The sequence below is a fragment of the Panulirus ornatus genome, chromosome 48 (assembly GCF_036320965.1).
Source record: "Panulirus ornatus isolate Po-2019 chromosome 48, ASM3632096v1, whole genome shotgun sequence".
Taxonomy (NCBI): Eukaryota; Metazoa; Arthropoda; class Malacostraca; order Decapoda; family Palinuridae; genus Panulirus; species Panulirus ornatus.
Genome location: NC_092271.1, coordinates 25,636,101 through 25,648,905, shown reverse-complemented (window position 1 = coordinate 25,648,905; position 12,805 = coordinate 25,636,101). Strand labels below are relative to the sequence as shown.

Below are 12,805 nucleotides of genomic sequence, written 5' to 3'. Positions count from 1 at the left end.
GAGTTAGACCGATTTTGTTATGAGGACTTTCTAATAACCTGTATCATTTGTTTGGTAAAGTAGATACAGAAAAATTAAGACAGCCTTTGAAGAATGACTCACTTTTTCTTGACATGTTTACGTTTTCCATAGACTTAACCCATGGGCTCCCACTGGTTCCTCAGTTATATGTGATGGGAGATTTGTTGAAGGAGAGGTTAGAAAAAAATATCTATTCAATAACAAAATAAAATTGCCAATTTACTTGAAATACCAGAATTACATCTGCAAATTAAACATTTACATGATTAGTGGATTTTTTGTCTTTAAACATAACAACTGATACTTAAAAAACAAAATAGTAATAGGTAAAATACACTTCTTACAAGGCATCACTGATAACAACCAAACCAAAACTACATAAAACAAAACACAAGAAGAACGCAGGCTGCCCGTGCCGGGTTGAGACGAAGCCTCCAGATGGTTCGAAGCTCCGGAACTCCCACACTGTGACCCTGGATGGTGATGTAGGGCCTCTCTTCAGGGCCTGTGAGACCCCGTGGAGGTCGGAGACCTGGGCGTGGGGCTGATGACGCGGGCAGTGCGGTCTGACAACACAAGTGACTTAGAACTGAACGTGCAGCGCGCAGAGGCTATAAGAGCTCAGCACACCGTCGTCATCGTGTCGAAAATATCCCGTGTCGTTCGTTCGTTCGATCGGTGAGTCGTGAAGGTTCTGCAGGTTTTGGCGAGGGAAAGGGTTGGGTCGGGCGAGATGGGGCTGTGATCTTGGGAGCGGGTGAAAAAAGAATAGAAGAGGGAGGGACGAGACCATGCGGACCTAGTGACCTTAGTTCTGGTCAACGCTCTCACCGCGACGCAGGCGGGCGAAGTCTTCGAACTCGAGGTCTTCGCCGCCGGCGTAGCCGGCGTCAGGGCGGGCCTTGATGGTGGCACCTGCAGGAGAAACCAAGCCAGCCACGTTAGGCTTGTAGGTACGGTCACCTCAAGGGAGTTTAAGACCACTGTTCAGCCGGGATAACCAAAATGTTCCGAAGCATTCGTGAATCGATTCAACCCAGAATTACGTACGTTTCCCTGATTATATTGGCCACTTAGAACATAGAATATTTCCAGTTTTAGGTATTGAAACTTTGGTATCGTGAAGATTCGGAAAATCGTAGTGATCCCGCTCAGCCTAGGGGGGGTCTTATTGGATTCTATATTCATCAGAAGTATTTTAAGGTTTCTAGTGTAACAGATAAGCGCTAGGAGTTACTACAGAATCCCAGATGATGTTAGAAGATGAAGAACATTTCTCATGTTTAGAGAAATGATGAGCAGATTTTAAACAACTATCGCACTGGGTAGTGTGAGGGTACTGCCAGTTATTATTACAGTTAGTTCAGTCACTCTATCCCACAGCTTGACATGTTCAGATAAGGTTATCTCCACCTAACCTGATCGGCTCCTGAGTCCACCTATGCAGCCTAACTAACCCTCCCGTCTTAAGAAAAAAGAAGAAAGAAATCAAGACCCATTAGGTTAGATATAAAGGCTACCACCCCCGGAAAGGGCTGAGCCTTACCAGGGTTGGGGGTGCAAGTAACTCGAAGGGCTTGAGCCTTGGCCTTACCAGGGGTTGGGTGCATGAGCTTGAAGGGCAGGTCGGCGACCAGCTCGCCGCCGATGGCACCGCAGCTCAGCTTGACGCGGAGGGAGTAGGTCACCACGATACCAAGGGCATCGTTGGCGTTCTTCCCGGCGGCGACTATGGTGGAGGAGGCCAAGTTGGCGTCGGTATCCTGCCGGAGAGATAGGTGGGTCCTCATCGGTTAACTCGGTGTGTGTGTGTGTGTGTGTGTGTGTGTGTGTAACTACCAGTCTGGACTATGCAGGAAGCTTTGCTTTCCTGTATGTGTTAACTAAGACCTTTTTTTTTTCTTGGCATGTGTTTCCCCGCTGTCATGTATTTCAGAATTATACATTATACATCATTGTGGTATTTCGTGATACAGTCTCAGAGACGGGCCATCTCTGCCCCGGTCATCTTACCTTGAGCTTTCCGTCCAGGGCGATGCCATACTTGTTCTTGTTGGATGAGGCAACTGGGGTGAGGTTGAAGGTCTTGTGGAGGTTGCTTCCTGGGGTGACGGGGCAACCCTCCTTGGACTCGAGACAGGCAACCTGCCGGTGGAGTCACCCTTCGTCAGACAGTAATATCCCACCGAAGTAAGAAAAATGTATACTTCATGTAAAATGATTTATGTACGGTACTTTATATAGGCATATTGTGTTTGTTCCTACCAGAGAAAAATAGTTCTTTTTTTCAAGCAGTTTTTGCTGGACGAGTGATTCAGGTTAGCCAGATGAGGAAGAGAGAGAGAGAGAGAGAGAGAGAGAGAGAGAGAGAGAGAGAGAGAGAGAGAGAGAGAGAGAGAGAGAGTAGAGACGCACCTCGCGGCTGAAGTGGTTGTTGGTCATGGTGAGCTCAACGTGCTGGATGACAGCGCACTTGACGTTCTTAACCGTCTTCTTGGAGGCGTTGTTGACGCTCAAGGTGGCCTTGACCTGCTCACCGTGGTAGTAGAGCTCCTTGTCAAGGGTCACCTCCATGTTCAGCTTGCCGGAGGAGAGAGCGAAGCCCTTGGACACCAGGGTGCTGGGCTGACGCTTGCTTCCGCCGGGGGGAGAGAATTGCACCTTCCTGACGGCGAGGGCAACGGAGTTACGCCTGTGGGGCTTCTCATCGGAGTTGTCCCCGACGAAGACCCTCAGATCGTAGATGACACCAAGGGGCTTGGTCTGTTCCAGGGAGACAAAAACGTTGGTAGAAATGTTAGGTTCCTCAAGGTCGAGGCAACATCATCGGAGCCTCGCCAGTAGCTTAGAAAGACACTTCTTCGCATTATGATTACACGCTTAGATGATTTTTGTGAAAGACTTTTTTTTTTGACAAATGCCATATTTTGTATCAATAATTGTGCTTGTACTTTGTTACTGCAACTTAGTGCATTGGTAGACATCATTTGCAATGACATGCCTTGGTACCTAAATGTAAATAAGTGCAGGAATGGTCATCACATGATCGGTGGTGCTCAGCTTAGATGAGATTAAGATATAAACACTCACGCTTTCATCCTCTCCGGAGTGCAGTTGAACGGAGCAGGGAGCGTGTTCAGGGAGGGTGACGGCGAATGGGTAGGCATTGGCGCCCAGCTTCTTTATAAGCCTATCCTGGACGCCATTGGGTTCGGACTGGATGGTGCTTGGGTAGATCTGCTGGCTAGCCAGCTGCATCTCCTTGCTGAAGGAGAGCCCCATGACCTCATCCTCCTCGCGACCGAAACGGTACGTGACCGTAACCTTGAAGGAGACAGACGGGGAGGTGGGTGAGTCGTCACAAGTTAGATGGGGGGGGGGGAAAGACAAATCTACTCGAGTTTATTAGGTACGAGAAAGGGGATGTGTTGGTTCGTGGTAGAGTAGTAACGGGTAATGAATGTAGTATTAAAGATCTAGTATTCATATTGTGTAAATATGTCTCTTGATACAGACACCAGCATAAATACATAAGCACAGGCTATGATATCCTAACCGCCATCACTAGTTAACCCATTGGTGGTGGCATTTAATCCCATGCGCGCCTCTGTACGATCCTTAACCACGACGTAACAACACTTGGGTATGATCATGTCAAAGACCAGGCTGTTTATCATACCTAAGGGTCGTCCCGTCATGCTAAAGGGTCGTACCGTCGTGCTCACGTCGTTAAGAGCCATGGAACTGCACTTTTGTTGGTTACTGCATCACCTTTCAGTTGTTTGGGTTATCTGTTAATATGTTTGGTGTGCTACCTAGGCCTTGCATTGGAAACTGTTGTGTTAGATTGGTCTGTTATTTGAACAAGCGCATTGTCAAGGTATAACCCACCAGTCGAAAAATTCGAACACTCCTTTGGGTGTTCAATATGTTAAGAACTGTGTATGAGGACAGAATAACTGGAATAATTGCAGTTATTAGTACTCCATTATGTCGGACACAGAGTTTGTGTGATGGGTAATGAGGATGCGGTGATAATGTAGGGATATTAGCCAAATTGATTTGACGATGAAATTGAAAATTTAGAATTTGGCTGAAATTAGAATATGTAACACAGCTATCTTTAGCGTTGTTGGAAAGGGTTTACGCTGATCTGGCACATGTATACAACCAATAGAATTAGACCTAGAAACATTGTCATCTTGCTAATTCAAGTAAACAAGTCCACAAAGATGCGCTGAGGTTGAGGAAGGTTGGGGTGTGTGGATTTTTCAGAGAAAACGAGTTTTGGTAAGGGGGTACTTACGGAAGCGTAGACCTTGCGGCCCCGGAGGTAGTCATTGTCAACGACTACGACGCCATCGACAGGTTCAGTTCCGGTGGTGTTATCAACAAAGTCTCTGCGACCTAGGTAGACAGTGATCTTACCTGCAGGAGGGAAAGACAGGTGATATGTGGCGGCCGTTGTCAGAACCATCATTAAGAACAGTATGCACCACGTAAAGTATGATTCACACAACTGTATGATGATTTGGTTGCATGACTGAAATAGTTTGAATATTTCAGTATTTGTAAAGAGAGATTTAACTTCTATCCATGACTGCAGACTTAATTCGAATTTTGTTATCTTTATGGTGTTAAGAAAAAATGTTTTTGATATATTGGAATTGTTTTTGAAGATATACATAATTTGGTGTTGGCCTCTGCTCGCTTTAACCTATAGAACATGACGAAACGACCCTCAGAGGCTGCACCATCAAAAGCAAGTGACTTATTGTCGTATTCAATGGTCGTATTGTCCTGCTCATGGGGGTTAAATAATGCGTGTTCTAAGATGAGCAGTAAAGAAGCACACATCAGAATTCACAGCCAAATAACATAGATGAAATATTGTAATCGAAAACAGGAAAAAAAAGAATATAGGCATTTTTCCTCTATTTTGGTGTTCATCGTAGTTGTAGACTACGAAGGAAAATCCGACAGTGTACGGAGATAACTTTACGGTATATGTGGGTTATGAGCAGAATATGGCAATGGATAGAAAGCGTAACTCATAACACTGAAAAAACCTAGCTTTGTTACCGTATGATACGGTATTTTGCTGCTAGATGTTAGATACTCATGATGAATTCAAGAACTACGAGAATGTTACAGCATTTTGAATACATGAAACACACGGAACCACATATCCTTCTGCGTTATATATATGAAAAAAGTTAGATCTTAAAGGACTAATAATGATGAATTATTTTTCTGCATACCTTCATTGCAAGTCACCACCCGAACAGATACGGTGCACATTCACATTGCACCTGTCAGTTTTTATGAATTGAGATAAAAAAAAGTGTTGATAGGTTGGAATATCCTGCGATATTATCTGTGCTCGTTGAACATTACCATGAAACAGTACGGAAATGCAACCATAGTTTACCAGACCTTTTTTTTTTGTCTACAATACTACTCACTCTCTCCCACACAGCGATTCACATACCATTAGGGGCGGTTTTCTTGAAGACCTTCACGGCGTTCACCATCGAAGTTGGTTGTTTTTTTCTCTTACGAGAAGTTGCGAGAGAGAGACGCTTTGAGTTTGCTCAACGAAGAACAACAGCGGGATGGCGTCCCCACCCCAACTCTGCCTCTATATACTCCCTGTAATCCATTTACTGCTAATTGGAGAGTCTCCCTCCGACTGGTTCACATGACTACACTCACGCACACCGGTAAGCTGTTTTATTCTATATTTAGCCACATTCCGAGCTGAGTCTGTCTTGGGCTTCCATTACCAGCACTAACATTGGGTTTCGGCAGGGACGCGCGCGCCAGGGGGAGAAGCTAAGATGGCCGCTTCTTGTTTTTGGTCTCGGCTCCGGAAGAATCACGCCGTCATCGCTCTTGATTAACGTTGTTCTTTTAGTTCAACATATGGCAACTTTGTGTAGTATTATCGTAAATAAGTGGGTACGTATGTAGTGTTAGGGTAACTGTGGTTAAACAGAACTGCTGTAACTGCTTAAACACTGTCGTATTTCAATCGTACTCAATGGCGTCTGTTTATAGGCATTTGCTCTTCAGGAAAATGAGAGATTTCCATTGTAGGAGTTGGACTTTTGGCGGGTAGATGCTATACTACAGATGGGTGTACGATTAGGTAGGTATGATGGTAGTTGACTGAGGATAACGTATGGCACCTTAGCGTATGGTACTCGTGGGTGGGTAAATATTATGAATTGTGGTTGTTGGTGACCCGTTGTAAACTGGAGTCTGTGAGTAGGTATTACCATTGATGATTGGGTTAGTAGGTATTGCATTAGGTATCATTTAATACAGTGGAAGTCAAACATTGTCAGATCAGTGAGTCCTAACAAAGCTGTTTGTGATTAAAACGTGAGTGGTTGTAGAAGGACTGGTGCTGTAGTTGGCCACTGATTCAACTGGCTCGTTTAATCTTCTTCCAACCCTTTCAGTTCACTGACTTGGGGTCTCATCTGCAAAGCATCTGATCATCTGGGAGATGGAAATAATGCAACACACATTTAGGGCATAGATTTATTATGACATCAACGGGAGATTGGTAGTTCCCGTCCTTAATTTTGTTGCTAACAACGTAAAAGTTTGCAGGTGGCGGGTGATGATCATCAGGACGCGGGTGTTGAACTATCAGGTACCAACGTGAGAGTTTCTGTAGCAGGGTTCGTACGGGTCAGCGACAGAGTGATTTTTTTTTTAGATTAAAATTCAGGCTTGATAAGTCCGATGTGGTATGAGTTTCGACCTCAGGTCCTGGAGAAACATGTCTTAAAGATAAATGTTGCTTTGAACTTTACCATCTTTACCTCACCTCCAAGGCATTTATTTAATTCTACTTCGAAATTGATAGTGTGAATGTAAGATAATGTTTCTTCAGTTCAATAAATGAATCTAAATGGGCCCGAAGAAAGGGGTCTAAATTTTCGAGTCTTCAGCGAGTGTACGAACCCTGTAGATCTTGAAGACCCCATCTGGGTCTGAGTCTCGGTGGCGGACCTTCGAAGCTGATTGTAGGCCCCCCATTTGTAGGGTTTGTCTTCAGGAGTTCACTGAGGTTCACTAGCAGTTCGACGAAAGTGGCGAGGTCTTAAGCTACTGGAGCTCTATATAGGGGTCTGCCTTCACCGCTGGAGCTCTCTCGAGAGGTCCTCTTATTGCGAGCTCTCTGGAGAGATCCTTCGCCGCTGGAGCTTTCTAGGGAACCCTGTCGCTACTAGAGCCCTCTGGGAGGTCATTCGCTGCTGGAACTCCTTGGGAAAGTCCTGCTGATGGAGCTGTTTGGGGAGGTCTTTCCATACCGGAGCTCTAGAGGAGGTCCTTAGCTGCTGGATCTCTAGGGAGATCATTCGCTAATGGAGCCCCTAGGATGCACGCTCCAGCAGAGGCGATGTATTGTGTGTTGAAGACGGAGCCTCGAGGGTTTTTCCTCTTATGGTTACTGATTGTAAGCTGATTAGCAAATACTTGTTAGTCGTCATTATCGTTTTCGTTCGTTCGAGGTCAGTTGACGACGATGGTTAGATAAACGTTGCTGGTAAAGCGCCGTGGGGTCGCTCTTACGAGGACAGGGTGGGCCACTGCTGCTGCTGGCTGATGATGCAGAGGTCGGCGTGCGATGCACGGAGGGAGGAAGGAGCGAGGAGATGATTCTGTAGGAGACCTCGGCCGTGCTGGGCGAGGTGTTTACAGCTGGTTGTCGAGGCTCACCCCGCGACGTAGACGGGCGAAGTCCTCGAACTCAATGTCCTCGCTCTGGGATTTCACGCAGTCTGTAGACGAGAGAAAATGGTCAGTACAGTTTACCTATATCTACGTTACTTTGGGATAACTGTTGCCCTGTAAGGGTTTAAACACATTAAGTTCAAGAAATTGGCTTCGTTCTCATTCGTCATTCATATAACTCTCTCCTGCTCTCGGTGAAACGAGGAACTACCTGAGGTTTTATTACTAGTCATTATGTGAGTGAAAGAGTTCTCATCATTTCAAGGATATTCTGAGAACATCAAAGACTGTCGGAAAAGTGTTTGTTTTACTACCATCACTTAAGACCGGTGATACACATCGTCAGAATTAATTACGATACGCTTTTAGTAACTGGATGTCGTACTTTTTGGGGGCAGGTCGGTCACCGGTGGCAGTGTTACTTACCAGGGGCGGGATGCATGAGCTTGAAGGGCAGGTCGGCCACCAGCTCCCCACCAAGGGCGCCGCAGTTAATGCGGACGCGGACGCTGTAGGAGACCACGATACCCAGGGCGTCGTTGGGGTTGGTTCCTTCCTTCATCACCGTGGATGAGGCCAAGTTGGCGTCGGTATCCTGTAGGAGGAGGGCAGGAGCTATGGTGATATTTTCCTACTAGTAAATTAGGCATGGATCTCAGCGTATTTTCCAGTTTTACAAGTGCTTAACATCTCATCTTGCCCCTTACTAGCAGGGGTAGTTTACCCTCGTATCATACGGCAATTGATCGAGCGATCTTGTCTTTACCTTCATCTTCCCGTCGAGGGCGATGCCGAACTTGTTCCTGTTGGCAGCCAGGGGCATGATGTGGAAGGTCTTCTGGAAGCGGCCGCCTGGCATGATTGGGCAGCCCTCCCGGGTCTCCAGCGACGCTACCTGAGGCAGTCAACAACACCGGGCTAGTGTGGTATCAAGACCATGACTCACAAATAGTGTGCATCGCTTGCAGGCATGATAAATACTCGTAGAACATAAGTATGGCTTTTACAATTGGCTCATTCTCATAATGGAATGTATGAGGCAGGTGAGAAAATATGAGAAAGTGAATGACCAGAAGTAGGTGTTGCCGGAAAGAGGACAGACTCACCTCACGATTGAACTGGGCGTTGGTCATAGTGACCTCCACATGCTGGATTATACAGCATTTCATCCCCTTCACAGTTTTCTTGCTGTTGTTGGATATGGTGACGGCGGGCTTGACCTGCTCCCCGTGGTAGTACAGCTCCTTCTCCAGGCTCAGCTCCATGGTGAGCTTTCCCGATGTAAAGGTGAATCCCTTGGTGGCGAGGGTGCTAGGCTGCCGGTTGAAGCGTTCCTGTGGGGAGAACTGGACCTTCCTGACGGCAAGAGTCACGGAGTTCCGCCGGTGGGGCCTCTCCTCCGTGTTGTCGGCGACATAGACCTTCAGCTCGTAGATCACTCCGAGGGGCTTGGCCTGAGTGGATAGGTTGCATGTTAGGAACAAACATTAGTAAGTTTCCTTTCGCGAAAGCAGGTTCTTTTCTATCTCAGCTGTATATCGATCCACGTCTTGGTGGACTGTATAAAGGTACTTTTCAATCATTGTAATTAATAAATACTTTGCTTAATGCAGGTAAATTTGTACCAAGTTGCGTATCAATATACAGCTTAGATAGAATAGGATCGTATTGGTACACATTCTATGGTCTTTCTTCAAGCACGTATTTGAAGCTTTAATTCTACTTTGTTCTGTTCAACGTTATATTGACGAGACCACAAGGAAGACCACAGTGTGCCACTGGGAAATAACTTCAGACCGTAGAAAGCATCCACGATTTAGAGTAGCATGAGTCGCATCCTTACTTGAGGACTCTGCCGTGCGGTATGTAATTTTAAAAGGCAAGACTTCGTACCGTTCCTTCCGACCCAGGGTGGAGCTGGACGGAGCACGGGGCGTTCTCAGGGATGATGACGGCGAAGGGGTGGGAAGCGCTGCCCAACTTCTTGAGAAGCTTCTCCTGTACCTCGGTCGTTTTTATCTTCTCCTCCTTCGGGTAGATCTCCTGGCAGGTGAGCTGCAACTCCTTGCTGAAGTGCAGCCCCATGATCTCATCCTCCTCGCGGCCGAAACGGTACGTGACCGTAACCTGACGGAGACAAGACGGCAGTTGTAAGGGAAGACGGGGTGTTCCTTAGATCACAACAGACAGCGACGGAGGCTTTGTGAGATGAGGATCCTTAATGTCTCTCTCAGAAATTAGTTTTGGGAAAATGTAGAGACGAAGGAAATACTTGGTCTGAAGGCAGCTGTTTGTTTCGTGGAAGCTGGACCATTTTTTATTTGGGGATGTTACACGAGAGAAGAAAACGTTTAGTATTGATTCAATAAAGACAAAATCTGCGAGGCACTTGAATTACACACGTAAGTTGAGGCAGTCTACTGCTTAGTGACAAAACTGACAAAGACAAACTGTGAAAGGATCTTCAGTCTCCTGTAACTCCATCAGTTATCAATTCCCTAATTTCCTGGTAATGAGTTCAAAGATGAAATATATTGTCTTCTGATCGTATGTACTTCCTCCTCCTTTCTATATCATCCCTTTATTGAAAATGTGAGTGTGTTGGTCAGAGGGGAAAAAAAAAAAGAATATCGTGAGAATTATCTAAAGGACTATAATTCCATACTGAATCTCTGAAACTCCTGAGTAGAGTGGAATTATGGTCAGTCGCTTCCATGTATGAGCATCGGTCTGTCGTTCGTATATCATTAAGTCAAATCACCCGGCATATCTGCTGTGTTTTTTTTTTTCCATTACCAATACAAAGTCGTTTGGGCACTTACGGCAGCGTAGACCTTGCGGCCCCGGAGGTAGTCATGGTCAACGACTACGACGCCATCGACAGGTTCAGTACTGGTGGTGTTATCAACGAAGTCTCTGCGACCTAGGTAGACAGTGATCTTACCTGCAGGAGGGAAAGAATAACACTCATCATCAAGTCATAAACAAGAAACACATTTGTTAAAAAAAAAAGATAAACTAAATATCTACGATACGATTTGCTTTTGTCATATTTGTGTTCTGACGAGCGAAACTAGTGGGATAGGCTGTCGGTTTTCGCCATGGCCTGCTTGTCTGTAGTTGTAAAACGATTGGATTAAGGTAAGACCGGTGAGCACCCAGACACACTTGGCACCTGTAAGAGGATCGGGACACTTTTACATTCTCATCGAGCTCACATCGCCAGATGCAAAACAGAAATTAATGTAAAAAATTTTTCCCACAGGATGCATGGAGAACGCTGCGGTGCATTGAAATGATGTTTTCAGCTTCCGTTACTGGGGCACTAGGTCAATTGAGAAATTCTCTGTTATCACGGCTGTCTTGTACATCACTTGACTTGTATAGTAACTCCAGAGCTCGCTTTATACTTTATCGCACGATCATCGAATAAAATAACCAGCTGCAAATGAGCGTCAGCTCGCACAATTACTTTCGAATTACATAAGCGGACAGAGATTCATATTTGTCACTATTTCGCATTTTCTTATGTGCAAGCAAAACACTGAATCTCCTCAGAGGTATGACCTTCAGAAGTCTATGCAGCTCTTTAATAATTGGGTTCAAATCAGTGGAAGCGTGATCGATTTCCTTTTCCAAGAACTACGTTGCTGTCTCTAAATTACAGTATCATCATTTCACAGCCTCTCACTTTCTCAGTATCAACACTTTATCTCGGGAGATAGCCTGCTTCATACAGAAAGTGAGACGGAACCAATCAGTAACAGTTCAGATGGGTTGGAGAGCTAAGTTACTTACACTTACACTTTAGTTACGAAAGAATTTCGTCAAAATGTACAGCTGGGGTGAATGAATTTAAATCCCCGTTGTTTCCTGCTCTCACTTTCAAGATTGAAGGAAAAAACGAGTATCTTTCGCTATTATTATTATTATTATTATTATTATTATTATTATTATTATTATTATCATTATACCTTAGGACCCCTCTTATAGAGCTCCTGCAACTTCAAAGGGCGCACTTTATGTAGGTTTGACTTGATACCACTTGTCTGCTGTTACAGTAGCCAATACCATATGCGTATCAGTTTGATTATATATATATATATATATATATATATATATATATATATATATATATATATATATATATATATATATATATATATATATATATTAGAATATGTGGATTGAGTAGAGTTTGAATCCTACCTTATTCCGCCAACAGTGTATTTAGCACAAATTGCCATCTTGCTCAGGTAAGAGCTGTGAGACTTATCGTAGCCTGAAATAATCGTTATTTACAAGCACCTTTGCTAAACACACTGTAGGTGAAGGCTTTAAACACAGTCTTCGACACCCGCTGGGTGTCAACGGCTAACGGATCCAACGTACCATTGGGAGCGTTCTTTTTGAAAACTTTCACGGCGTTCACCATCGAAAAGTTGGCGGTGTTTATCTCTGGAGATAAAAAAGAATGAAAGGAGCTGGAGTAGCTGTTCTGACGGCGTGACACCAGGGCAGAATAGCTGACTATTCGCCTTGCGGAAGTTTATATACCCAGAGGACGATCCTGTTAGCGCGCGCGAACCTGTGTACATGCCTGTATTAGCAATGTGACTGCAAGCAGTAATGGGATTACGTTGGCAAGCAGTCTTCATGCAACGGCCCTGGAATACTTTCCTGCCACTCTGGTGACTTCTGGTATTAGGGATTCTCTGCTGGGTCAGACCTGTTGATATCTGTCCCACCTCTTCAGCACGGATGGGCTGGAATCCCCATATTTCCATTCGTCGATTTTTTTTTTCCAGTATTTCAGTTTATATTATTTATGACCCCCATCTGCAGCGGACGCAAGTGGAAGGCATATTGCGCAGCACTAGCCCAGTCTTATGTATTTGTCACGATTGAGGATGTATGCATGTTGTACAATCAACTTCTCTTTCGATTATCATTATTGAGCTGAACTGAATCTCTGCAGATTTGTGCCCAATGCATCGAAGACACGTATATGTTATCAGGGTGGCAATATATG

The 12,805-nt window shown here is 45.0% G+C and overlaps 1 protein-coding gene across 1 annotated transcript; it reads right to left on the bottom strand.

The window, feature by feature from the left end:
• Positions 1-214: 214 nt before the first annotated feature.
• LOC139763998 (uncharacterized) lies at positions 215-12,312 on the bottom strand. Its single transcript, XM_071690470.1, has 14 exons — positions 12,166-12,312; positions 10,596-10,717; positions 9,667-9,900; positions 8,880-9,227; positions 8,540-8,668; positions 8,200-8,368; positions 7,759-7,820; positions 5,513-5,576; positions 4,328-4,449; positions 3,112-3,345; positions 2,437-2,784; positions 2,035-2,166; positions 1,616-1,784; positions 215-936 (listed from the first exon to the last, which is right to left on the bottom strand). Exons 1-14 carry the CDS (start codon positions 12,206-12,208, stop codon positions 830-832), a joined length of 2,283 nt encoding a protein of 760 aa, XP_071546571.1. The 5' UTR covers positions 12,209-12,312; the 3' UTR covers positions 215-829.
• Between the last annotated feature and the right edge of the window lie 493 nt (positions 12,313-12,805).